Here is a 27,200-nt window from a genome sequence, read left to right as displayed (position 1 = left end):
CAGCGCTGTGGGATGTGCGGATGCTGCGGGCTTTGGCATCGCCGAGCGGGATTTGGCAAGTGCTGGTGCTTTGCTTCATGACAGGGATGCATTTTTTGGGATGAACTCCGTGTGTCCATGCTGGTAGCCACAGTCCTGCTCATGCAGAGGGGTTTCTCAGCATCCCAAACTCTCCTTTCCTCATCAAAAAAGGCGTTTCCTGCTGTTAAATCCCTAATTCCTGCTGCTAAATCCATAATTCCTGCTATTTTCCCCCAAATTCTGCAGGCACTGACCTCTGCTGAGCCGTGCTCCCCTCACCTGCCCTGAAATCCTTTGCAGGCAGAAGCTTTTGACAAATCCTGCGTTTCCTTTCCTTTCTGCCTTCCCTCCAAACCCCAGATTTTTGTGGGATTTGTGAGTCGCTTCTCGTTTTCCCATTTCCACGGATCCTCCTTTTCCTCCTCCTCCTCCTTCTTCCCTGCCACGCTGCATCCCCACAGGAGTTTCCTGCAAGGGTATTTTTACGGAAAAATTCCTGCAAATGTGTTTTTTTAGGCAAATTTCCTGCAAGGTTGCTTTAAAGGAAAAATTCCCGTGAGGTTGTTTCTTAGGAAAAAATCCTACAAAAGGGTGTTTTTTAGGCAAGGTTCCTGTAATTATATTTTTTTTTAGGCAAGATTCCTGCAAGGATAGTTTTTTTTAGGAAAAATTCCTGCAAAGATATTTTTTAGGCAAAAAAAAAAAAAATCGGTGTATTTTGTAGATTATCCTCATCCAGGTCTTTGGTGTCGGGGCTGGTTTGGATCTGGCAGCACAGGGAAGCATCCAGGTGTCCCAGGATCATCCCACATTTCCCCTCTAGCACAGTTATCCCTTCCAGACTGAGGGTTTGAAGCTTTTTTTTTTTTTTGAAGGAGCAGGGAGGAAAACGCCTTTGTAAGGATCCCTGAGTGAGCACGGGATTAGGCTGATCCCTGGTAATGCCTCACCGGGATAAAGTGCCTGGGACTGTAAAGCCAAGGAAGCCCAGGAGAGGCAAAATCCCTTTGTTTGGGTTAAATGGAAACGTTTCCCTGGCGGGGGCTGAGATTGGTCATTTCTGACTCTTTGTTCTGCCAAGAGGAGCCGAATGAACTCATCCGGCGCCTTCTCCATGCGAGTTCTCCAGATAAGCGGGATGAGTGGAGCCTGTCCCGCTCGGGCAGCAGCGGCAGGAGGAGCTGACAGCTGCTCCAGAGGCTGAAACCCTTGGGAAAGCCCTCTCTGATGTGGGAAGTGGGATAGGGATGCTTTCCTTTCACTCTCTCATCCCAGGCTTGAGGGGCTTTTGTCCCGCAGTGCCTGTGGGAAGTTCTTCACTGGCTCAGGATTTAGACGGGATTTTGGGAAGGAATTCTTGGCTGTGAGGGTGGGGAGGGGCTGGGATGGATTTGCCAGAGCAGCTGTGGCTGCCCCTGGATCCCTGGCAGTGTCCAAGGCCAGGCTGGACATTGGGGCTGGGAGCAGCCTGGGACAGTGGGAGGGGTCCCTGCCATGGCAGGGGTGGCTCTGGATGGGCTCTGAGGTCCCTTCCCACCCAAACCATTCCATGTCCTGTGTCCTGTCCGTGTCATCTCCGTGTCCTGTCCGGGGACGTGGGGACCTGGCCAAGGCCCGAGGCTGCCGTGTCCCCTCCTCCTCCTCCTCCTCCTCCTCCTCCTCCTCCCCCTGAGCTGATTCCCCCCACGCTGCAGCTTCTCCCCGAGCAGCTCAGCCCTTCCCCACGCACCATCTGCTGGCTTTCATTTCCCAGGATTTGTGATCCGTGCTCCCATCAATTGTGAGTTTCCCGCTCCGCAGCAGGGCCTCGGCGTGGCCTTGCCCCTCTGTCAGAGCTATTTCTGTTCCTCACACGAACCATTTAGAATGGGAATCATTAAAAAGGAGCTTTTTCCCTTTGAATTCTGCTCCCTGGGCGAGTCACCCTTCCAAAGGGATCTTTGGGAAGAGCGGTGCCAGGGCTGATTTTGTGGAGCTCCATGGCTGGAAATGCCTTTTCCAGAGCTGTGCCTCAGCTCTGCTGAGCCCTCAGAACATCCCCAGGGCCACCCCAGCCCTGCAGGGCTCGGCCCCTGCCCTGGGTGCTCCCTCATGTCCCAGCCAGGTGATCTGGGGACAGTGGGAGCTGTTCCCAAGGAACAGGTTTGGGTCCATAGTGGGAATTCCCCAGGCAGTGCTGGATTGAATTCACGTGGATCCAAAGGAGCAGGATCCTCCTGGGCTGGGGTCCTGCTGCCTGCCCACCCCAGTGCTGCCTCCCACAGAGCACAGCAGGAGGGATGGGCTCAGGGCTGGACCTTACTGGTTTTTCCTTGCTGTTCCAGAGGGCCTGGCAGTGGGAGTTGGATTCGGGGCCATTGGAAAATCCGCGTCCGCCACATTCCAAAGTGCCAGGTAAGGCCAAGTCCTGCTTTTTGTGTGCGCCTTTGCCCCTGGAGCTTGGCTGTCCCACCGTGTCCCGTGCCAGGGGGGTTGGAGATCCATGGATCCATGACGAAACTTGCCTGGAAGCACGAGGCTGGCAAAGGGAGCGGCAGGAATTCCCGGTGCTGCTGCATTTGCCTCGTGCTGCGCTCCTCGGACGAGAGAAAAGCTTTCTGTTGTTGCTGGTTCTGCAGTGGTTCCGTGGTTTTGCCTCTCTGGGATCACTGGAGCTGGGCAGGAGGCAGCTGAGCATCCCAGGGTGCCGCTGGAGGCACACACAGGGATTTTGGGGAGTTTCTCTCTCTCCCTTCTCCCCGTTAAACGTCGCTGGGGATGCTCGGCTCAGCACTGGCTGCGCTGGGGGAGCTTTGCCTGTGGGGAGCTGCAGAGGGAGGGCAGGAAAAGGGGATCAGGCTGGAAGTGGAGATGTGTAAATCAGGTGGAGGCAGAGGGAAATCTCAGCCGGGTAAATCCCTTTCCTTGGAGCTGGCAACAGGAATGGTGGAGTCTCCACCCTCCTCTTCCCAGGGCCCCTGCCCGGTGTCTCCGTGGCTCCCTGCAGGATTCCTTCATCTCCTCCTCCTCCTGTCCCACTGAGCTGGGAGCAGCCCTGGTTCTGCTCCTCATGGAGCAGGCAGGATCCCTGGCACAGGGAAATGCTGAGATTTTCCCTAAAAGCAGCATCCCCAATGGGTGGGAGCAGCTGCTGGAGCTGCTGGGAAGCATCTGGTGGCTTTGTTTCCCATTCCTGCCAAGCAGGGCTGCAGGATTCTGGAACTGGTGGCAGTGAAGGCTCTCGGTCCCCTTGGCATCCCAGGATCCCCGATTCCTGGCATTCCTGCTCCAGTCCTGGCAGTGCTCCCAGGAAAACCCTTCTGTGCTGCTCTCCGGGACTGCTGTGAACTCGGGGGGATCATCCAGCTCCTCCAAACTCTGGGATTTGGGACTTTCAGGATGTCTCCTGCTCCTCCAAGCAGGAGCACAGCCCAGGTGATGACAGCACCCACGGCCCCCGGCAGAGCTGGAACTGGGGTGGAGAAATGGGAGAAAGGGATAAATCTGGAGTGGAGCTGGAGGAGCTGCCGAGGCTTTGGAAGAGCTGCTGGCACCTCTTGGTGGCCGCCTTGCAAACGGCACCTTCCGAGCTTTTCTCCTCCTCCTTGGAATTCACACCTGCTGCCATGGCTCAGTCACCTCGTTCCTAAGGAGAACAGGATTAGATGGGATTTTAGGGAGAAATTCCTGGCTGTGAGGGTGGGCGGGCCCTGGCACAGGGTGCCCAGAGAAGCTGTGGCTGCCCCTGGATCCCTGGCAATGTCCCAGGCCAGGCTGGAGCAGCCTGGGGTAGTGGATGGTGTTCCTGCCCATGGCAGGGTTGGACTTTGAGGTCCCTTCCAACCCAAACCATTCCACAATTCCTTCCGAAGGATCTGCGGGGTCCCAGGGCTGGTTTTAGATCCATCCAGGCTGATTCTGCACCTCTCCAGGCTGTCCAGCCCCTTCTGTGGCCAGGCACAAGCTGTGCCCCACAGAGACCCATCCCAACGCTTCCATTCCCAATTCCCTGCCACATCCCTGCCTGAGGGGACCCTGGGCTGGCCCAGGCACTTGGATTGCCACAGATCCCAGTGGGAAAAGCAGGATACGCTCCAGCTTTACCCACCGCATTTCCCTAACCTTCGGAAATAAAAGGCTCTTCATGAACCCAGGAGATGCCGGAACAAAAGGAGTTTTTTCCCCCTCAGCTGCTCCCTGGAAGCTGAGGAGGCAGAAGCAGCTGGTGCTTTCTCCGGATTTCCAAGGGCATTAATCATGGGAGATGAAAGGTGGCATCTGCACCAGGAAAATACCAATGCAAATGCAGCCAGCTGCAGCAGGGGACAGAGTCACTCCAGTGCCACCAGCGTGTCTGTCACTGCCAGCTCGGGGGGACTGGGAAATCATTCGGGAAGCTCCAGGAGGCTTCGAGGGGGTTCCTTGGTGTTCTGGAGGTTTTAAAAAGAGCTGGAATTGTATTTAATGTGAGAGGTTGTGCTGGCTCTGGACACATCCAAAGGGAAAGCTGCTCCCAGGCCATGGCTCTGAGGGGACACTGGGGACACGGCTCTGAGGGGACAGAGCTCTGAGGGGACACTGAGGACACGGCTCTGAGGGGACAGAGCTCTGAGGGGACACTGAGGACACGGCTTTGAGGGGACGGCTCTGAGGGGACACTGGGGACACGGCTCTGAGGGGACAGAGCTCTGAGGGGACACTGAGGACACAGCTCTGAGGGGACACGGCTCTGAGGGGTCACGGCTCTGTGGGGCCACGGCTCTGAGGGGTCACTGAGTCAGGATCCCCCTCCCATCCATTCCTTTGGAACAGCATTTTAATGGAGCAGCTCCGGGACTCAGTTTCCCTCCTCCATTCCCCTTTTCCCTCCCCCTGGCTGTGACTGAAGCCCGCCAGCACCGGGCTGAGCCTCGGGGGAAGGCTCATTCCTGCAGCCCTGGGCCTCCCCACCCTCAGGGGGAAGAATTCCTTCCCAGTACCTTGTTTGGATGAGGGTAACGCCCTGTTCCCGACACTTTGCGGGGATCCCGAAGGGATTTTCCAGGGCTGAGGACTTTTCCCTGTGCTGGTGGGCTCCAAGAGAGGGTTTTGCACAGGGGTGTGAGCAGAGCAGTGCAGCCCCTCAGCTGAGGGTCCCAGTCAGGAGCACATCCCGGGATTTGCTCAAAACCCAGAAAATGACAATTAGGAAAGGGAATGTCACCTTTTAACACAGCTGGAGCTTCGATGTGCTGGATCGGCGCTGCAGAGATTCGCCATCCTGCCCATCTCCCGGCTCATCCCGGCGCTGCTCCCGGCCCTTCCCGTTCTCCTGCGCGTTTCTTTGCTGCCACCGGGTGTGCAGGCTCTGTTCCTGCGGGCTGGCTGCTCCGGGATCCTCTGGGAGCTGCAGCTGGATCCGAGCCCCTGGCCCGGCCAGGAGAGAACCCACCTGGAGCTTGAGAGGCTATGCCAGGGCACAGGGAATGGCTCCCCACTGCCAGAGGGCCGGGCTGGATGGGATATTGGGCAGCAATTGTTCCCTGTAAGGGGCTGGGATGGAATTCCCAGAGAAGCTGTGGCTGTCCCTGGATCCCTGGAAGTGGCCGAGGCCAGCTTGGACGGGGCTTGGAGCAGCCTGGGATGGTGGAAGGTGCCCCTTTTGGGGTGTTTTCCACGGGGGCTGAGCTGTTCCTCGTCCCCAGGCAGGAGCATCCCTCACTGCTGTGGGGCTGTGCCGCTCCTGCCCCGCTCCGTGCAGGGATGGGAACATTGGGAAGTTCCACGGGGTGGAAACAGCAGCTCGGGACAAAGGGCTGCGGTGACAGGAGAGGAGCCAGAGCCAGGGCAGGGCCAGGGCAGGGCGGGTGTGCCCAGGACGGGAAGGTTCCCTCCAGATGGGAGCGGGGAAGGCAGGAGCTGCTCCTGGCCGCCTTCCAGGCAGGAAGGTAAAGAGAAGGGCAGCCACGGCTTAAAAAAGCTGCGCTCCCTCCCCCTGTTCTCCCTCTGACCCGCGGGGGAGGGATCGCTCCCCTGCCCTCCTCGTGCGGCTGCTTTAACAGGAACCAGATGGGGCTGGAGCTGCTGGGAGCAGCACGGGCGGAGTTTGTGCGTCCCTGGGCTGCTCTGGGGGCACAGTGGGCAGGGGACGGGCAGGGGACAGGCTGGGGACAGCCGGGGCTGTCTGACCCTGCTCCGCTTTGCCAGCGGCTTTCCCAAGGCTGGATGGAGCACAGGAGAGGCGCCGGGCCAGGTCCCTGCTGCTGCCTCTCTCTCGTGTCTCCCTTTCCCCAAGTCCCTCCCGTGTCTGTTCGAGGGTGGAAGCACCACCAGGCATGCCTGGGGTGATCCTGAGCCCCTCATCCCATGGGCTGGGACGCTGGGAAGCTGTGGGATGATATCCAGGGCTGGCAGGGAGGGGATCCCACCCAGGCACCCAGGAGCCTGCAGCATCTCCCCTCCCGCATCCCGTGTGGAGCTCAGGGCTGGAAGCCCGGGATTAGAGGGGGAATGGGGTCCTTGGTCTCTCTTTCCCTCTCCTTTTCCCATCGCAAGCTCTTCCTTCAAGGATCCGCACAAGGGGATGAATATCCCCCTTCCCATCCCACCCTGCATCGTGGGAGCAGGGTGTGATCCTGAGGGATAACAGGGATGCAGGAACCTCCCAAATCCTAAATCTGCACCTCCCGAATCCCGCAGGAGGTGTTTGCTGTCTGCAGGAGCTCATCCCTGTGCTGGAGGCGAGCACACAAAAGCCAAATCCATTTCCTTATGGAGCGTTGCTGCTTCCTGAGGATTTTTTTCCTGTCGAGGAGAAATCCGCCATAAAATGAATTTCCTTGGGTGGGATTGCAGGAGCTCGGGAGCGTGCCTGCGTTATACTGCAGAGGCAACAGAAAACTGCTGGAAAAAACCTGTGCCAGGGAATTTGCTTTTAACAGGAGAAAGATTTGGAATGTGTTTGAGACACCCCCTGCCCTGAGGAGGAGGATGAGGGGGATGGGACAGTGCTGGACCTTGGCTGGCTGATTTGGGCAGGAAAAGGGAATGTGGTGCTCAGTTAACTTGGAACCAGCTGGAATTCTCTGCCAATCCCTGTCTGGGTGTTCTCCTCATCCATAAGGAATCGCAGCTCTGTGTTTCCAGCAGGTGGGATGGATATTCCCTGCACCCCTGGCTGATTCTCTGGCTGCCAGCCGTGGTTTTGCTCTGGCTGAGCTGTTTTCGAGCTGGGATGTGAAGGCTGCGCTCCAGGGATGCTCTTCCAGTGGGAATATATCTGTGGGTGCAGCTCCCAGGGCCCCATCCCGCAGCCTGTGTGTTATTTTGGTATCACTTGAGGGTATAATTGGAAATATTTGATCAAAGGTTGTTGTTAAGGCTGGAAAATCCAGCCTGGAGCTGCTGGGGAATGCCCAAACCAGGATTTTCCATGCCTTTTTTGCTTGGATCTTGGGAAGCTCACGTGGCAATGGTGCTCCAAGGTCCTGGGGCACCTTCCCTGTGCTCCTGGCACGGCCAGGGCACAGCTGCTTCTCCACTTCCATCCAAAATAAAGCTGGATCAGCACAGCGTAGGCCTGGCTGTTCCAGGGAATAACTTGGCAAAAAAATCCCTGCAAGTCTGACTTGGACCGAAAGATCGGGATAAAACAGGGATGGATTTTCTGCACTCTGCCTGCCCAAAAGCACATGGAATTTTTATTTTCCAGGCCATCCCTGTTCCAGGGCAGGAAGCTCCTGTCCCTGAGGGTGGAATGTGTCTGGGATGAGAATTCCCATCCCAGGGTGCTGCTCCTCTCCCAGCTGACACCGGGTGGGAACATCCATGTTCCCATCCCACTTCTCTCCCCAAATTTGGGATTTGTGCCTGGTCTCACAGGGCAAACCCTGGAGCCAACAGCATTCCCAGATGTGCCTTTTTCCCTGGAAAAACCCCTGCCAGGGGGCTGCTCTTCCCGGGGCCAGGGGAGGTTCAAAGAGGTGAGGCCAATATGGAGTTAAATGCCATAAATTCCTCAGAGCAGACGAGATATCAAGGGCTGGAAGTTTGGGAAGCAAAGTGAGGTGTTTGGTTAAGCCACGGGTGAGCTGGGCACCGGCTCCTCCTTGGATTCCTGGATGCAGAGAATTTGGGGAGCTTAAAAGTGCTGGAGGCAAATTTTTGGCAGAGCTCTGCCTTAGGATGGAGCCGAGTGGGGATTTTTTTGGGGTGTGGGGTGTTGGTTGTTGCCTGGTTACAGCGGAGGGGTTTGGGGGGCTTTGTCCATGGGGTTCACATGGGGACCCCCCTCAGCTCCCTCTTGCCCTGCTGGGCTGGGATCTTCCCAGAAAAGGTGGATCTGGTGCGTTTTCCTCCCCTAAAGCCCGAGCTCCTCGGGGCAGGGATGGATCCCTTCTCCCCTCCCAGGACTTTGCTGTGCCCCTCTCTGCCAGCTGCAGCTCGGGTTTGCTCCAGGTCTGGCCCTGGCTCGCTGTGGGTGCGGGGAAGGGGGAAATTGAGTTTCATGGAGCAGAGTTTAATCTGGGTTTGCCCAGCTCAGCCTGCTTTGGGTGCCCATGAACCGTCCCACCCTCATCCCACCCCCAACCTCAATCTCCTCGGTGAAATCTCCTCTTGGGACAGCGAGGAAGGAGCAGGAATGAGTAGGGAAGTGCTGGAAACAGAAAACTTTTTCCCCCCTGGATGATGCTGGGGACGTTTCCTCCAGCACAGCACAATGGATCCCATTCATCCGCCCTTTTGCTGGGAATGCCGGCCTTGTTTGGATCTGTTGTGCCCACGGATTGTTTCCTGTCCAGCTCTGGTGAAACAGACAGCAGAGAGGCTTCGGGCTGACAGGCAGACTTTGAGGATGGCTTGGAAAATATTATTCCATGGGACAGCCTGTGCCTCCCACGCTGTGGCTCTCAGGCTGGGAAAAGGGGAAAAAAAAGGGTTTGATTAATGTAGGGAGATTGAAACCAGGCAAAAATTTTATCCTGTGTTTCCTGGGATGAATGGAAGTCATTGTGGTCTGGGAGCCGGCACAAGACACTCTGGGATTTTCTGTCTCACACTCGTGGGATGTGGGGAAGGGATCCACAGCGGAGCTCAGAGAGAGGAAGGATCCGAATGGGGGCTGGGATCCCGACGTTTTTATGGGATCACAGGAACACCTCATGGAAAAACCCACCCAGAGCTGAGGGGGATTTCCACCTTCCCCGGGATCCTGGAGAAACGGGAGCAGAACAAAGGCCGGCCCTGCCCCGGTTACAAAACAGAGGGGGCACGGTGCTCATTAAGCACCTTTTAATGAGCCTGGCCTGGAGGGAGGTGTTCACTGGGGAGCTGGGGAGGTTCCTGCAGGGCTTTTCTTTGGGAAGGGTGGGGATGGCCTCGGGGGTGTTGCCAGCAGGGCTCTGGAGGAGGATGTGCTCCGGGAGGTTTGGAGAGCCCCAAGCCAGGACTGAGGCTCCTCAGCTGCTGCATTTCCCTCCTGGCCGAGCCCCAGCAGCGATGGATGAAGGGATGGCCCCAATTCCCGTAGGGTGGAGTTCTCCACGACCTCACCACGAAAGTCTCTCCTTGCTTTGCTCTCCAAAAGTGCTCCTTTTGCTTCCTGAGCACCTTCACACAAGAGGGCGAGGGCAGGGAGAAAAGCAGGGCAAGGCCAAGCCTTTATCCCTGATTTTCTTACCCAGGTGATGCCAAACAAAAGCCACTTGGAACACGGAGTCCGGGGTTTAAAAATAACCCTTTGGAGAAGGGAAACAATTGGAATGGAGACCCTGTGACAGGGCCCGGGGCCATAATGGGCCCTTCTGGAGCTGCAGCTGCCAGGAAATTGTTCAGTTCCAGGTCTGCAGGCAGCACAGAGGAGCTGCTCTCCTTTAACCGGACAGGGGTGAGCAGGAATCATTCCACTTTTGCTCTTGGCTGGTGATTCCCAGCAGGATGCAGATGTGGGCACCTGGGAATGGGGTGGGAGCCCCTGGGTGCCCCCCTGGCACAGCAGCCCTGCCTTGGGGTGCTGGGCTCCAGCACTGCTGGGCACCTGGGAGAAGGTGAGGGAAAACCATCCCTGCTTTTGTCACACATCCCTGCTTTTATCACATACCCGTATTTTTGTCATACATCCCAGTTTTTATCACACATCCCTATTTTTATCCCTGCATCCAGCTGCGCTTTGATTCCCTGTGGGTTCTTTCCATCCTTTACCAGGAAGGAAAATCAGGTTTATTAACCTCACTCACCCTCCCTCCCTTACTTTTATTTTCTGTAAGGAATGGGGCCGTGTGATCCAGGCAATAAATCCCTACAAACCACCCCTAAAACCATTCCCACACCCCAGCACGTCCTTAACACTGAGATTTCATGGCACCAAATGTGCTCCCAGTTTGAAGATTCAGACAAAAAGGAGAGAATTGGCGTTTTTTGCACGGAGCCATAAACATGAATTGGGAATTTTTACCTGTGGACCCAGAATCCCAGCCCTGCTATTAGACCACCCAGCTTCTGTGGGCATCTAATTTTTATTTTTTTAAAATATTTTAATAACCTTTATAAGGTTCTGTATCTCCCTGCAGCCCCAGCCCCACCCTAGATCAATGCAGCCACCTCGTTAAACCCCACTTTATTTAGGGCTGGGGTGCTATGAGTATGTAAAAATTGAAATTATTTGCAGGCTGATGCTGTTTAAAATAGAATTAACGAGGTCTCATGTGAGGGGTGTCTTAAAGTATTTGAAAATAGGGGTGTAAGGGCTTAGCTGAAACCTCCTGCTGCTGGTTGGAGCTGAGAGGTGCTGCCAGGGAAGGATGTCCTTGGTTTCTGCTGGAAAATGGAGGAATTCCTGTCAGGAATCAGCTCTGGCCAGCTGGGAGCTCTCAGCATCCCCACAGACTCTGCTTTCTGGGCTTGTTGCAGTTCTCTTGGAGCAGTTTGGGGGGGGTTCCTTGGAGCTGGGGCTCTGCAGGGCTTCGGGTGGCCCCTGCTGAGGCTGAACCTGCTTCTGGAAAAGGGAAGGTCTTGGGGCTGCCCAAGGGGGTGGTGCCAGAGCTGGGAATATTTGGGATAGCTCGTGTTGATCCCTTTCCTTGGGCAGGATTTTAGCCCAGTAGCCAGGATAGGGGAGGGGGGTGACACTGAGAAGGGGCAGTTCTGGTGTTTTATCCATTTGTGATGTGTCCCAGGCTGGGCTGGACAGGATTTGGAGCAGCCTGGGACAGTGGGAGGTGTCCCTGCCCATGGCAGGGTGGCACTGGATGAGCTTTAAGGTCCTTCCCAACCATTCCAGGATTTTACGGTTTACAAGCATCTGTGAACTTTGTATCTCGGTAAACCAGAATTTGTCTGTGCACTGGATCGTCTCCCTGCGTGCTGTGGGAGCAGGACCAGGGCAATTCCACCTCCTGCAAAGCAGATTTTCCCAGAAGCAGCTCCAGGGCTTCATCTCCTGCTCATTTTGCAGCCCTGGAGAGCTGGAGCCTGGCAAGGCTCGGCCGATCCTGGCCCAGTCCTGAGCTCCCAGGCCAAGTTCCTGCTCTTGGAGAAGATGCTGAGGCTCCCTGAGCTCCTCCTGCTGCTCTGCGAGGTCAAAGCACGGCAAAAGGAGCTCCTGAAATGTGGCTTTGTGCTTCCCACACCGGGGGAGAGCTGAACCTTCACCCCGTGCCTGAGGCTGACTCATAAATCAAACAGTTCCCGAAATAACCAGGCCGATAAGGAGCAAGATTGGAAAACTCCAGAGGAATAAACAGTCCCTAAACAATGGGATCCATCCATGGGATCTGGCGGTGGATTCCCTGCCCGAACAGGGAGGGAGCTCCAGTTTCTGTCTCCTGTTGCCCACCCCGGCCAACACTGAGGCTGTGAACTGGAGAAAGGAAGGGAGTGCCTGGGCCATGTCCTCTCCGGGGCTGGGTTGGGCTCTTCTCCCCAGTGACAAGTGACAGGACAGGAGGAAACGGCCTCAAGTTGCACCAGGGGAGGTTTAGGCTGGATACTGGGAAAATTTCTTCATGGAAAGGGTGGCCAAGGCCTGGCACAGCTGCCCAGGGCAGTGGTGGAGTCCCCACCCCTGAGGGGTTTAACTGATGTGTGGATGTGGCACTTGGGGACATTAGTGCTGAGGGAACGGCTGGATTTGGTGACCTGAAGGGTCTTTTCCTTAAAACAATTCCATGATTCTGTGTCCCTGGGATGGCTTTCTCCCCAAAATCCGTGTCTGGGGAAGGTGAGGAATGAAGGCACACAGGGGATGGATTTTCCATGGGAAGTGGTGGTGGAGGAGCAGGTGAAGGACGTGGTGATGGCCAGGGCAGCACCTGAATCCCCCTGGGGCTGGAGGAGGCTTCTGATCTTGGCATCCAGGCTGGGAACAAGGAGCTGAGGTTTGCTGGAGAGAGCCCCGGGCTGGCCCAGCACTGGGGGGATTTGTGTGGGGAAAAGTGGAGAATTCCGTGCTCTCCAGCTGAGTTCAGTGCTGTGCTCGGAGGGGAGAGCGCTTTCATGGCTTTGAACCGAGCTCCCGTGCCTTGGGGATAAATTAAGGGTAAAATTCCCGAAAATCGTCAAGGTTTGCAGTGTGGGGGAGCGGGGCTGGCACGGCGCCAGGCCACAGGTGGGACACAGAGCTTCCAGTGCCTGGGATGGGCTGGGAACTGGGAGGGAAGGGTGGGAAGAGGGATGGAAGTGGCTCCCGAGGAGCAGTGCTGGAAGGGAGAGCGTCAGCAGGGCACGTGGTGTTCTGTGGGGTGTGCCAGCCACACTCGGCTCCAGCAGAGACCCAGTGGAGCTTCTCAGGGCAGAAATTCTTCCCTGTGAGGAAAACGTTCTTCCCTGTGAGGGTGGGGATGCCCTGGGATGGAATTCCCAGAGAAGCTGTGGCTGCCCCTGGATCCCTGGAAGTGCCCAAGGCCAGGCTGGACGGGGCTTGGAGCAACCTGGGATGGTGGAAGGTGTCCCTGCCCATGGCAGGGGGTGGAATGGGATGGGATTTAATTCCCCTTCCAACCCAAGGCATTCCATTCCCTGCCTGGGATTGGGATTCCTGCTCCATCCCCTGCCCAGCACATGCTGTTCCATGCATTTCTGTGTCCCTGTGGTACTGGGACTGCTGGCTGCACTCCAGACAAGGAGGCACTGCAGGTTTATATCCCATTTTCCCCCGTTTTTTGAACAGTTTGAAATGTTGGAGATGAAAAATCTGCAGGAATAACATCCTCCCTCCTCCTTTGGGGATTTGCCTTTCAAACCTTGAATGCCAGGGGGTCAGCAGGTGCCCACGGAGGGGTCAGGATGCTGCTGGGGGTGGGCTGGGGGACATCTGGGGGACATCGGGGGCCGGTCCCTCCCGCTCTCCCGGCGTGGGAGGGTCTGGAGCAGCGGGAAGGAGCAGCTGTGTGGAACAGGGTTTAACAGGTAGGGCAGGTCTGGGGAAAGGGCCCCGTGAGCTCCTTCCCACCTGCGAGCCCTGATCAAACACCTCGGCGGGCGGCCCGGGGGCAGCCGTGATGTAATCGCGGCAACCCCAAACAATCGGGCCTTTCACGGCGGCCCGATAACAATCCCAACAGTATGGAAGGGCTGCCATGCAAGAATACACATGCACATTCTCCACTGCGGGGAACTGAAAGCCCGAGTGAAAAGGGGCTTGTTAAGAATATGTAGCTGCTTTCATAATCACTTCGTCAAAGAATAGGCCCTTGAAAACAAGGCTTTAGGCTTATAGAGGGCTTTCTGTGCCTTGACCTTGCAAATATGCAGAGATGCCAACTTTTTTTTTTTTGCAAGTGAACTTGGAGTCTCCCAGCGTGGTGCCGGAGCAGTTGGCAGGCGAGGGGGGCAGGAGGTCCGGCCCCGGGACGTTCCCGGGGGACACGGAGCCTTTCCCTGGGGGAGCTCCGCCAGGAGGGCACGGATTTACCTTTTCGTCCTGGGAACTGCTGCACGAGAGGGTCGGCCAAGGGCAGGGCAGAGCCATCCCCTTCTGCAGAGAGCTCACGTGCGGGTGCCATGTGGCCTGGCAGTTCTGTGCCCGCCTGGCGACAGTTCTGGAGGACAGGGCTGTCCCACGGCTGTCACCACCCCCGTTTCACAGCTGGGAAAGGTAACGCATCCAGCGTGTGTTGGCTCCTTGATGCTTCCAAGGACACTGAGTCCGTTGTAGCCACGTGGAGGAGTCACCCGAGTGATGTTCCCGTGCTGGTGACAGAGCCACTAACAGGACACACATCCCCAGGCAGAGCCTGCTGTGGTTTTCCCTGGATGTGCTTCCTGTGAACCAACTCGGGTTTGTAGGTTGGGGATGAGCTCCAGGTTGTCCAGCTGGACACAGGTGTTGCATCCCCAGCATCCCAGGATCACCGAGGCTGGGAAAGACCTCCAAGATCACCGAGTCCAACCTGTGCCCGATCCCCACCTTGTTACGTGAGTGCCACATCCTTGGTCACCTCCAGGGGTGGGGACTCCACCAGAAAATCCGACCAGATGGGATCTGATTCCACCACCTCTCTACCGCTTACCCCACCTTTCTTCTCCTCTCTTTAGAGACCCCAAATCCATCACCCCAGGGATCTTCCCTCTGGCTCATCCCCGTTTCCCTGTCCCCCGTGTCCCTGTGCCACCCGAGGCCGGGCTCCCATGGGCCAGGCCGTGTCTCCGTGCCTGTGTTTTACAGCGTATTCCCTCGCAGTCGGGGGAAGCCTTCCAAGAATCCCCACCTATTTCCGTCAAAAGGCGCCTTTGTTCCCCTCGGACACAATGCGGCTTTGATTCCCTGCTTCTCACCCGGTTGCTGCGGGGAAGGTGTGAGCTGTGCACGGCCCGGCAGCCAGGAGGGACGGCGGTATCCCCTGGGATGGGTTTATTCGGAGCGCTGGAGGTGAATCCCCTTTCCCAAGGGCCACCTCCCCACACGCTGGGCAAGCAGGGCTGGCCCCCGAGGCGCCCTTGGGGCGGTGACCCGAGCAGGGCACATGGGAACACCGGGCTGGGGTGCTCCTGGCCTGCACGCTGGCACGGAGCTGTCCCCATCCTGGTGGGATTGGTGTCCCTGGGAAAGGCTCAGCAGGCCCCACCGGCCAGGAGATGTTCATGGTGGGAGGGAGGAATGAGTGCTCCTCGGGGAGGGCGGTGTGTGAGCAGATCTTTGTGGGAACATGGAGGGACTGGAGGCCACGGGGATGTTCTGAGCCTGGTGCTGAGCCCAGAAGGTCCTTTCTGCCCCAAGGAACAAGAAACTCCACGTGCAGGGACAGCGGTGGCCTCACGCTGGTCCCTGGTGGCCTCTGCTCTGGCCCTGTCCCACACTGGCAGCACCATGGGAACACCCACATTTCTTGGGAAAACGGATAAAATCCTGCCCTGGGATGGGGCATTCATTGCAGCCCCAGCTGCAGGGCTGGGGCTGGTCCCTGGTTTTGGGCAGCCTGGATGTGTTGTCCTGGGGCTGGTTCCTGGTTTTGGGCAGCCTGGATGTGTTATCCTGGGGGATGTGTGGGAAGGAGAGGAGGAAGGGAGCAGGGACAAACCCCCCAATGGGCTTCTCCTGGATCTCCCCCTGGTTCCATCCCTTCCTCCTGCCCCTCGGGGGTCAGCGTGGGGGTCCCTATTCCCGGTGGGATCAGGATGGGGGGGCTCCCCACCCTTCCCACACAGACCCCTCCATTCACAGCTGCCACCCCGTTAATTTGTCGTGGCCAGGAGCAGCAATAGCTGCTTTGTGCCGAGCGAGGGAAGGAGGAAAAAAAAACCCCGGCCCAGACAGCGGCTCCAGTGTTTTCCAGCAGGGATGGTTTTCCCCCTCCGTCCTCCCTCTCTCTGCCTGGAATAATGTTTGTGATTGTAATGGCCTGTCCTGCTCAGGGAAACCCGGAGCCTCTCCCCCTTCCCCTCCCCTCCTCTGTAAACCCTGGGAGAAGTTTAAACAACCCGGAGAGGTTTTTCTCACCGGGCTTATTTTACTCATAGGAAAGGAGGGGGTGAAAAGTGGGAGCTGGGAGCTGTTGGCAGAGGAGGAACTGAGCTTGGGAGAGGCTCTGGGATCCCTCTGGAGATCCCTCAGAGCCCGACCCCTCCCTGCTGGAGCCCCGACCCCAGGATGGTCCCGCTCTTGGTGTCCCCCAGTGCCACCAACACCCCCCAGCAAAGCCACCATGGAGAAACACTCGGAGTGTGGAACAAGGGGTATTTGTGGAGCCCAGGGAGCCCAAACACGAGCCCTGTTTGGTGCCTGAAACATTCCCCAAAACTCCCGAGGCCCTGCGCAGCTGGAAGGACAGGAGATGGATGTGCCAGCCCTGCACAGCTCCAGCAGGAACCCAACGGGAGCTGCTCAGGGAAGGAATCCTTCCCTGGCAGGACAAAATCCTTCCCTGGGAGGGTGGGCAGGCCCTGGCACAGATTGTCCATGGAAGCTCACCCTGCCCCTGGATCCCTGGCAGTGCCCAAGGCCAGGCTGGATGGGGCTGGGAGCAGCCTGGGACAGTGGGAGGGGTCCCTGCCCATGGCAGGGGTGAGATGAGCTTTAAGGTCCCTTCCCACCCCAACCATTCCATGATTCCGTGGCCGATGCACGGCCCCCCTCTCCCCTCCGCTGATTTTGACTCCGGAAGTCCAAGTGTTCCCTTTCCATGGGATGCAGGAGGGGGAAAGAGAGAAAGCAAAATCCTGTGGCTGTTGGGGCCCCTCTGGCAAAGCCCCCCAGGAGGGAGGAACCTCAACCCTCCCTCAGTGCTGGGCTGCCCCAGCTGCCGAGGGCTGGGAATGCTGCTGCTCCTGGGAATCCTCGGGCTGGAATCACCTCAGGGGCCTCCCAGGACAAGTCTCTTGTCCTCCATCTGGTCCCTGTCGCTCCATGGGCTGGTGCTGGAGCTGCTGGAAGCTGTGGAGCTGCTGGAGGATGGAATTTGCTGGGATCCTGTTCAATCTGAGCATGAGCAGCCCTGGGGCCGGGAATGCTTCCGTTGAATCCTCAATCATGTCCCTCTTCCCTGCTCCCAGCAGCCTGTCCCGGGCTGAGCTTTGCCCCTAACACAAAAATATCTGTATTTGTGCTTTTTTCAGGAACTTAGCCATTGGGATTGGGATCCAGAACTTCCCGGAGGGCCTGGCTGTCAGCCTGCCCCTGCGTGGGGCTGGATTTTCCACATGGAAAGCCTTCTGGTGAGCTCTTCCCTCTTCTCCCAGGGACACGGGCCCTCCGCAGCACCTCCTGTGCTGGTTCCCTCCCATATCCGTGTGTCGCTCCATCACGGAGCTGCCCTGGGGATGGGCTGGCCCTGGATGTGCTGGGTTCCCTCTGGAATCGCAGGGAGCTGCTGCTGGGAGTGCTGCTGCTGCCCAGCACTGTCCTGCTCCTTCCCCACCCTCCAAGCTCAGATCCAAGCCCCTGAATCCCAGGGGATGCATCCCTGATCCCCACAGGTCACCGCATTCCGGTTCAGTGCCTGTGCTGAGCTCCCAGATCCCGCACTGCCATTATTATTATTATTATTATTATTATTATTATTATTATTATTATTATTTAATTTTTACGTCACTTCATTTTTCTCTCCTTTCACTCCAAGCTGGAATTTAACCCCACTTCCATTTTTTTGTCCCTTTTCCCTGAGGTGCCAAAGCCAAGGGCACAAACCCTGGGAGCGGGAGCTGGGCTCCTGCCCGTGCTCCAGGTGCTGGGCGGGAGGGCAGGGGGAGGCTCCCAAACTGCTCCAAAGCTTTCCTTTCCTTTCCTTTTCCCTTTCCCTTTCCCTTTCCCTTTTCCCTTTTCCCTTTCCCTTTTCCCTTTCCCTTTCCCTTTTCCCTTTCCCTTTCCCTTTCCCTTTCCCTTTCCCTTTCCCTTTTCCCTTTTCCTTTTCCTTTTCCTTTTCCTTTTCCTTTTCCTTTTCCTTTTCCTTCCCTTCCCCTCCCCTTCCCTTCCCTCCCTCCCACCTCCGCAACTGCTGGCACTTGCACCAGGATTGCTGCTGCTGGGAAGGGACTTCCCATGGCCCAGAGGGTTGGGACAATCCTAGAGGGAAAGAAAAGGAGCGGGAAGAACGTGGCTTTATTTAGTTTGAGGTTGTGGCCAGGTGTCCTCTTTGGGATTGAGCTGGAAGTGTTTCCTCTGGAGGTGTTTCCTCTGCCCGGGAGCTGGATCCCCAAATCCCACAGAGCTGTTGGGGGAAGGAATTAGATCCTGCCTGCAAAACTCAGCTGGGTTAGGTCCAATAATTTTGAGTGTTGAAATGATCCTGGTGCCTTGGCCGGTGCCCGACCTCCTCCCGGGCACCGGGAATGTGGGGACGGTGGGGATGGGGTGGTGCGAGCCCCGTTATCCCTTTGGGATGGCTGCTCCAGGTCTCCAGGGATTTTTGGGCTGGCTGTCCGGCAGGTACGGGCAGCTGAGCGGGATGGTGGAGCCCCTGGCCGGTGTCTTCGGCGCCTTCGCCGTGGTGCTGGCGGAGCCGCTCCTGCCCTACGCGCTGGGATTCGCCGCCGGAGCCATGGTCTACGTGGTGATGGACGACATCATTCCCGAGGCACAGACCAGGTGAGAGCCCGGGAACGTCCCTTCCCGGCCTGGCTGGGACACGAGCGGCGCTTCCCTCTTCCCAAACATTCCCCTCTCCCCTCTCTCCCTGCAGCGGCAACGGGAAGTTGGCATCCTGGACCTCCATCCTGGGATTTGTGGTGATGATGTCCCTGGATGTGGGGCTGGGATAAGGGCACTGCTGCACTCCCAGGAGAAGACTTCAGAGCCCCGTGTGCTCCCGCGGGACTGGGAGCCGGACACGCGTTATCCCGGGACTGGATCTGTACATAGATGTTTTGGGATCTGGTTTGGTGTTGATTCCCTCTAATTTTATATCTCCCCCTCCCCTCCGAGTTCCTGGCGATGGTTTCCAAGCACAAAGATGGGTGGATCCTTCCAGATCCTGCCTTGGTTTTCCTCTTGGAAGGGGCGCTGGATGACGCTGGGCTGGTTTCCCCAAGGAAAGGCCCTCGGGATTTGGATCCTCTCCGTTCTGTCGGAGGTCAGGAATTCCCTGTCCCGTGTGGAGGCTGGTCTGGGGTTAATCCTGAGGCATTGCAATGGAGTACACTCCTTACGGAGTCTGGAATTCCACCCTTTTTTGGGAAGGCAGGTGGAAAGCATTAAGACTGATAAACTGGGGGCTCAGAGGTCTCCCAGAGCCTGCTGCTCCTCGGGAATGCTGCAGGGAATCGGTTTGGATGGATGCAGACAGTCCAGGCAAATAAAGATGAATTTTCTTGGGATCTCTGCAAGAGGGAAATGTCATTTTTTTTTCCTAAACGTCTCTCAGAGGGGCACTGTTCCCATGTGCTGTGTCCAATGTTCCGGGGTTTTCTATGGGAAAAAGCACCAGGAAAGGAGGATTTGAGTGCTTCCTGTGGCAGGCAAGGTGTGGGCTCCACACTGTCCCTGCCTGGTGCTGTCCAGCGGGACGCGATTCCATGTGCAGCTGCTCGGCCTTCCCAAGGGATTGCTGGATTTCAGCTGCTGCTCCCAGTGATCCGTAACTCCCCGAAGAGCCAAGCCAGGCTCCTCCTGGTCACCCTTCACCTGCAGGAGGAGCAGGAGCCGAGCCAGCACCGGAGCATTCCGGGAGCCCTTGTTGGGATGAATGAATGAATCCCTCAGGATGAGTTCATTATCCCACCTGGAGAGCCACAAACGTGCACGGAGGTTCCTGCCTCTTCTCCTGATGCTTTCCAAGCATTTCCTGTGGAACAGCTCTTCCTGAGCACTGAGGATTGATCCCTTCCAGGCTCAGGAGTGAACCCGGCCCATCCCTGTTCCCGGGGCGCGCTCCAGGGAGGAGGGAATGGCCAAGGCTGGAAGGATGCTGCAAATCCCAGTCCCTCCCACTCCAATCTCCAGCACAAAGGGCTTCCCTAACCCCTCCAGCGGGAATAACTGGATCACCTGGCTGCCTCCTGCCGCTCAGTCCCTCTGGAAGTGGGGCTGGGACGTCCCGGGTCCCCCTCTGGTCCTGCCGGAGCCAAAGGGAACGGGTTGGAATAAACTAAACCACAGCTGTCCCTTTTGGTTCTATCCTTGTTTTTTGGTTGCGTTTCCTCTGTGTGTCCCTCTGGATGATCCAAAGCTCCTGTTTGCTGATGGATTTGACCTTTTAACTGTGACTGCTTTCAATAAATGGGAAATGGAGTTTGCACGGCGTTGTTTCCATGCCATAAATCCGTGGATTTGCTCCTCCTCCCTCCGCTCTGCCGCGTTTCCTTTCTCCAGCTTCATTCTCCCTGGCTTTCCAAGGTCCTGCCTCTTCTTGCCTGGGAAGGCAGCGTCCTTGGGGATGGGAAAGGAGGGGGAAAAGCCAAGGAAAGGCAGTTTCATGCAGACATTCCTGGCTGTGCATCCCTGGGACCTGCGGGGCTGTGCAGGTGAGCCGGGTCCCTCCAGGCTCGGGGGAAATTTGGGAATTTAGCCTTTAGCAGGATAAGCAGGCGGTGTCAGGCCCTTCTTTTTCAAGGGTGGGAGCTGTCCCTGCATCCCGGGGCAGGAGAGGGGAGGGATCTGTCTCAGCTGGGAATCAGAGCCCCTTTCCACTGTCCCATTCCCAGGGCTGGGCTGGAGCATCTCCCACTGCTCTTCCCATATTTCCACCCACACTGAAGAGGCTGGAAAGCTTTGAGCCTTCTGTTCCCAGCCTTAAACACCTGAAAATCCTCAGGGATATCCATGGCTTGGGATTCTCCAGCCTGTCAGGGATGTTTCCTACTTTAATTCCTGGCGCGTGGTGCCAGCTGGGACAAAAATAAAAACATTAGAGAGTTAAATGCAGCCCTGTAATCTGATTTCTGGGAGATAATTCCACATAAAGCATTTAATCCTGCTTGGATGCAGCCAGTCCAGACGAGGATGGAGCCCTAGGGAAGGAGTGGGGAGGGAGGGATGCAGGAATCATGGAGGAAAATCCCTATTTTCTGTTTATCCCCTGGAGGGGAGTGAAATTCTCTCCCTGCTCCTTTGTATGAGGGAAAAGCTGGCGGGGGCCAGGCCTGGAATCACCCCTGGGAGCAAGAAATGTCCATGGAAAGGGGGAGTTTGGGAGCAGAGGGAATATAAACACCCAGCCAAGGCTTGGAACGTGGGGATGGGCTCTGCTCCGTGGCTGGAGGAGCCGGGAATCCTCCAGGGAGCAAGCAGGAGGGAAAAGGGAAAAGTTATCCCATGGCTGGAGAAGGGATTTGGGATCCTGGCGGGTCAGGATGCAGCCAAGGGATTGCTGTGGTCCCTCCCCATCCCAGGGAATGGCCCCGCAGCTGCCCCCATCCTGTGTCCCTGCCTCTGGAAAACGGGGAGGAACCCCTGGCTCACAGCAGCCACGCTCACGGTGAGCGCAGAGGGGAGGGTTTCCCTCTTTTTCCATCATTTTCATGGGAAAGCTCAGCCTTTGGACGGGCACAGGGTGCCTGGAGTGGTTCGAAATGTCCTGGGAGCTGCTTGCCAGCAAAACCCCCACGTTTTAGCTGGGCATTTCTCCCCACCCCCACTAATTGTTCAGTAAAACCTTTAGATTCTTGAGCTTGGCCTTGAAATGATGATAAATTTTAGCGCTGCTCGGAGAGAAACTTAAACTGTGACCCCTCTGCAGTTAAAACGTCAACCCCCCCCCAGTAAATGGGCTTCTCCTGTGATGGGGTTTAAAATCACCCCAATTCCTCCCAGCCTGGATTTGTGGCTGCTTTTGTGGATGTTTTGGGGTTTTCCAAGCCCTGCTGCTGAAGGGGGTGACCCGAGAATGGGAAAATGATGGGAAAATCCCCCAATTCCTCCCAGCCCCGGAGGTGCCTGTCCTTGGCACTGAGGTGCTTTGGTGCTGCCCGTGCACGAGCTGCTGCTCCCAGGGCTTGGCCAAGCACCGTGCCTGTGGAAAAGCCCAGGAATGCAGGGCTGGGTGGATTTTCCTGCTTTTATTGTGGGTGGTTTTTTGGTGTTTCAGAGGCTGAACCGTGGAGGTGCTGCTGGAGGGGACCAGGACCAGCGGTGGCTGGTGAGGAGATCCTGGAGGAGTCCCCAGGGAAACTCCTCTGGAGCCAGGAGGGATGAGCTGGGGTTGTCCTGAAATCCTAACCGGAGAGCTGGGAGCAGGGCACTGTCTGGGTGTTTATCCAGGGATTAGGGCTCTGGAGAGGGAATTAATGGGGTGTGGAATGCCCAGCTCTGGGATTCTCCTTCTTTGATTCAGCTCACGGCCTTAAGGTGCAGGAGAGCAGGCTTAGATGGGATATTGGGAAGGAGTTCCTGGCTGGGAGGGTGGGGAAGCCCTGGAGTAGAATTCCCAGAGGAGCTGTGGCTGCCCCTGGATCCCTGGCAGTGCCCAAGGCCAGGCTGGACATTGGGAGCAGCCTGGGACAGTGGAAGTGTTCCTGCCCAGGGCTGTGCAACCAGGGCAGGGGAATTTCCACCGGAAGGGCAAGAACTGCTCCCTGTGACCAGGGACAGGGCCTGGGGAATGCTGGAGCTGTGTCAGGGGGATTGGGATGGATTTTAGGAACAGGTTCTTCCCCCAGAGGGTGCTGGGCACTGCCCAGGCTCCCCAGGGAATGGGCACGGCCCCGAGGCTGCCAGAGCTCCAGGAGCGTTCGGACAGCGCTGCCAGGGATGCCCAAGGTGGGGTTGTTGGGGGGTCTGGGTAGGGAGTGGGACTGAGTGACCCCCGTGGGACTGAGTGACCCCCGTGGGACTGAGTGACCTCTGCGGGACTGGGTGACCCCCGTGGGACTGGGTGACCCCGCGGGACTGGGTGACCCCCGTGGGACTGCGTGACCCCTGCGGGACTGGGTGACCCCCCATGGGACTGAGTGACCCCCGTGGGACTGAGTGACCCCGTGGGACTGGGTGACCCCGTGGGACTGGGTGACCCCCGTGGGACTGCGTGACCCCTGCGGGACTGGGTGACCCCCGCGGGACTGGGTGACCCCCGTGGGACTGAGTGACCCCTGTGGGACTGAGTGACCCCCCGTGGGACTGCGTGACCCCCGTGGGACTGAGTGACCCCCGTGGGACTGGGTGACCCCTGCGGGACTGGGTGACCCCCGCGGGACTGCGTGACCCCTGCGAGTCCCTCCCAGCTGATTCCACGATGCCGGTGATCCCTGTCGGTGACTCAGGCGGCAGGAATGGCTCTCGGGGATGCCAGGAACGAACGGGCTCTCTGTCGGCCCGTGCCGGGGGCTGGGAAGGCGCGGGCGGCTGCGGTTTGCAGGGCGGGGCGGGGACACCAACCCCAAGCGAGGCTTTGCACGCAAAGGAACAATAATCCCATTATGGGCCCCGCGGCGAGCGCGGCTGGAGCCGCTCGCGGTGCGAGATGCGCGCCCGGGGCGGATCGCGGCACCTGAGTCACCGCCTGGGAAGGGATGGATTTCAGGATTTCACCTCCCGCCCCTCCCCTCGGGACAGGAACGATCCAGACAGAATGACTTCTATTCTTCGTGCCGGGCTTTGTTGGGCTTGGCAGCCGCGCTGCAATTAAAGCCGGGCCGCTCGTGCTCGCGGGCTCCCGAGGCTCCCCTGCCCCCTCCCAGCCCTCCCAGTCCCACCCTGGATGTGCCGCGGTCCCTGTTCCAGTCCCAGCGTGGACACCCCCCCTCAGGGACCAGCCTGGGGCTGGGGCAGTGCAGGGAACACGAGGAATTTCGCCTCGGGGTCGGCTTTTCCCAGGGCCGATGTTGTGGGGTTCTCGGGTTTGGAGAGGGGATTGCAGAGAATCCCGGAACGGTTTGGGGTGGGAGGGACCTCAAAGCCCATCCAGTGCCACCCTCCCATGGGCAGGGGCACCTCCCACTGTCCGAGGCTGCTCCAAGCCCCAATGTCCAGCTTGGCCTTGGGCACTGCCAGGGATCCAGGGGCAGCCACAGCTTCCCTGGGAATTCCAGCCCAGCCAGGAATTCCTTCCCAATATCCCATCCATCCCTGCCCTCTATCCCTTCTCTGTGTCCTGTCCCTCCATGCCTTGTCCCCAGTCCCTCTCCAGCTCTCCTGGAGCCCCTTTCAGTCCTGGAGGGGGCTCCGAGCTCTCCCTGGAGCCTTCCCTTCTCCAGGCTGAGCAATCCCAACTTTTAATTTAATTCCAGTTATTTTTCAGGTATTTGTTGGCTCTCTCACTAGGTTTGTTTAGTCTCGCATGGTCAACCAGCCCTTGAGCAGCTCCGTGCTCGTGTCCGTGCTGGATTCCTGGGATTGCAGCTCATGGATGAGCTCCTGCTTCCCTTTTTCCTGGTTGTTTTACCTAAAATCCTTCATTTTCACTGCTCAGCAGCTGGGGAAGGTTCCTCTGTGCCGCCTCAGGGGAATGTTCTCCATGTGCTTCCTTAGGGAGTTGTGTGAGGTGGGAAAGGTGAAATCCCATCGACCCAAGAAGGGCTCCAATTCCAGTTCTTCAACCCAGAGGGTTGTTCCTAATGGGAAAAGAGGGAAAAGAGGGAAAAGAGGGACAGTCCCCCCCGTGGGATCCTCAGCTTGCCAGGTCCCGTTTTAGTGCCTCGTTTCTTGTTTCAAGGCTTTTCCAGCGTGCAGGGTTCGTGTGAGAACAGGGGGAAAACAAAATCCCAACAGCCTCAGCTGGGATTTCTGGGAAGTGTTTTTTGTGCCTCACAATCCTGCGAGGGGGATCTCAGGAGCAGGAAAGGGAGCCTGAAGGTTTATTTCAATATACTCTTACAAAACACTGATGGTAACTGAAGAGCGTTCGCGTCCAGGGCTGGCTCCTGCGGGGAATCATTTCAACCTCTGGCTGGGGCCTCTTGTGTTCCTACAGGAACAAGGAAAAGATTCCCAACCAGAGCTCCCAGCTCGTCCCACACGATCCCTGTGCCTGGAGCAGAAACCAACCCGGGTGGAAGCAGGGGGGAAGAGAACCCTGGACCTGCTTTCCTTTGGCTGCACAATCATTTCCCTGCCATAAACTCGGCACGGCGGGAGCCAAGGGAAGATGAGGTCATAGGGAAAAATGCCGGTTGGGAAACAATGGAGGGAGGTGCTGGTAATGGCTGGGGTGGGGATGTCCCACAGCCTGGGGCGTCCCGGGGACCCCCAGCTCCTCCAGGGACCCCCAACCTCCATCAGGACCCCCATCTTCATCTCTCCCAGAATCCCAGCTTCACTGGGACCCCCACTTCCTCCAGGACCTTCACCTCCTCCAGGATCCCACCTCCATGAGGACACCCATCTCCTCCAGGATCCCAGCTCCACTGGGACCTCACCTCCCCTGGGCCCCCCATCTCCTCCAGGACCCCAATTCCACTGGACCCCTCCCCCATCCTGCCACCCCCAATCCCCAGCGCTGCTCCCCCAGCTCTGTGCAGGACAAACCATCAGCATCAGCATTCCCTACCCTTTTTATTCCCCTTTTCCCCCCAAACTCCAGCGAGGGCTGGAGCATCCCAGTTTCTCCCAGCCCAGGATTCCAGCAGCAGGGCCAGGGGTGAGGTTGGATTTCAAACACAAATCACGTCTCACAACGTATTTTGCTTTTCCCTTTCCTTTTCCAGGCCGTAATTTATCCCAGCTCCTCTCTGCCGGTGGAGGGACAAACCTCCAGGAGGATCTGCAGGTCCTTTCCCTGAATCCAGCAGCGCTGGTGTGTCCCTGGCAGTCAGAGAGCCCCGGGAATTGGGGGGAGGATTTCACCAAATCCCTCCAGTTCTGGGTGGAGAGAAAACCCCATTGGAGAGCGGGGAAATGAACGCTGACACCAGGGACCCCCGGGGCCTCCAGAGTCATTAAAACAATTAAATCTCAGCAGGAGGAGGCCCCGGTGGTTGGGTGTGAAACCCCCGGGGGCGCGGTAATTGCTCTGCAAAGGCGGCTCTGTGGGTGGAAGAGACAAAGGGATTTGGGGGGATTTGGGGGAATTTCGGGGGATTTTTCCTCCCCTGGCAGCAGCTCCAGCCCCGTTTGGATTCACGGAGCGCTCGGAGATTTGGCTGTGTTGGAGCAGAGCCTGGGATGGGATGAGCTGCCTGCGGGGATGCTCTGGCCCAGAGAGCTCCCAGTGCTCCCCAGTGGGCTCCAGTTCCTTAATGGACCCCGGCTCCCCATCCGTGGCCTGGGACACCGCTCCAGGCTCCAAAGGAATAGTTCATCTTTCCTTCTGGAGATGTTTTTCCCTCGGAGAAGCTGAGCAGAGCCACCTCACCCCCCAAACACCTGCGTGGGTATCCCGAGCTCCCGTGGCTCCGGAGGGAATTCCTGCAGCCCCAAGGAAAGGCGCGAAATTCCCGAACTCCCATCTCCAGGGTTATCTGTGCTCAGGCAGGATATATCAGACAGCTGATAAGGAGAAGCATCGGGGTCTCCGTGGATCTGCGGGAGCCTCCGCGGGCACGGGAATCCTCAGCTCCAGCTTTCCCAAGCTCCCTGTGCCCGGCAGTTCTGCCTGGGATATTCCTTAGGGATACCGAGCCTTCGGGGTTAAAGCCTTTTAATTATCAGTCGATCAGCGCCTCTCAGATCAGGATATCTGATAATCCCAGAGGGAAACATCCCTGCTGCTGGAATGCTGCCAGCCGGGAGGGGACAATGCCCGTTCCAGAGTCAAACTGAATGGAAATGAGTTAATTTTATTATTTAATGCAGCCAGGACCAGCTCCACGGAGCTGCTTAACGCAGCCAGGCTGCAGCGAGGGATCCCATCGGGAAAGGGATGCAGAGACCCCCGAGGGGGCTCTGCGGGGTGAGCGCAGCGAGGTGGGGAACGCCCGAGGAGCGGCTGAGATTCCTTCTCCAGTGGAGGTGGATTCCCTCTGGTCTTTTTCCCTTTCCCTCCCCCTCTCCCTGAAGCCGTCCCAAACAAGCGCTGGGTTCTGGCGCAGCCTTTCCCAGCCGCACAAAGGCTGCCTTGTGCCGAGCTCCAGATGTTCCACATCCCACAAAAACTGCAGCACAAGGTACCTGTTCCCCTGGAGCACCGGCTGCCCTGGATGGGAGGGAGCTGCCTCCCAGCCTCTTCCAGAGGCAGATCCCGGCCCTCGGGAGAGCAGAGGGCACTCGGGGCAGTGTGGGGGACTTGGGGTCCCTGCTGGTGCTCGCAGGGATGGGGGTCACCCATGGAGCAGCTCCCGGGAGCAGAGTTGGAAAGGGTCACAGCAGGGGCTGTGAATCACGGATTTGGAATGGTTTGGGTTGGGAGGGACCTTAAAGCCCATCCAGTGCCACCCCTGCCACGGCCAGGGACACCTCCCACTGTCCCAGCTGGCTCCAGCCT

The 27,200-nt window shown here is 57.7% G+C and overlaps 2 protein-coding genes across 2 annotated transcripts in view; both read left to right on the top strand.

The window, feature by feature from the left end:
* The window catches only part of SLC39A11 (solute carrier family 39 member 11), a 70,928-nt gene extending 50,786 nt beyond the window's left edge, over nucleotides 1-20,142 (top strand). The window contains 4 exon segments of the mRNA XM_039562184.1: nucleotides 2,346-2,415; nucleotides 17,029-17,127; nucleotides 18,338-18,496; nucleotides 18,591-20,142. Of these exon segments, the coding sequence (XP_039418118.1) occupies nucleotides 2,346-2,415; nucleotides 17,029-17,127; nucleotides 18,338-18,496; nucleotides 18,591-18,669 (407 nt within the window). The 3' untranslated portion in view covers nucleotides 18,670-20,142.
* LOC120410953 lies at nucleotides 19,768-27,162 on the top strand. The gene is made up of 3 exons (XM_039562183.1): nucleotides 19,768-20,370; nucleotides 21,933-21,983; nucleotides 24,753-27,162. Exons 1-3 carry the CDS (start codon nucleotides 19,794-19,796, stop codon nucleotides 25,151-25,153), a joined length of 1,029 nt encoding a protein of 342 aa, XP_039418117.1. The 5' UTR covers nucleotides 19,768-19,793; the 3' UTR covers nucleotides 25,154-27,162.
* The last annotated feature ends 38 nt before the right edge of the window (nucleotides 27,163-27,200 follow it).

The sequence above is a fragment of the Corvus cornix genome, chromosome 18 (assembly GCF_000738735.6).
Source record: "Corvus cornix cornix isolate S_Up_H32 chromosome 18, ASM73873v5, whole genome shotgun sequence".
Classification (NCBI taxonomy): Eukaryota; Metazoa; Chordata; class Aves; order Passeriformes; family Corvidae; genus Corvus; species Corvus cornix.
This window is presented reverse-complemented; position numbering and strand designations above follow the sequence as displayed.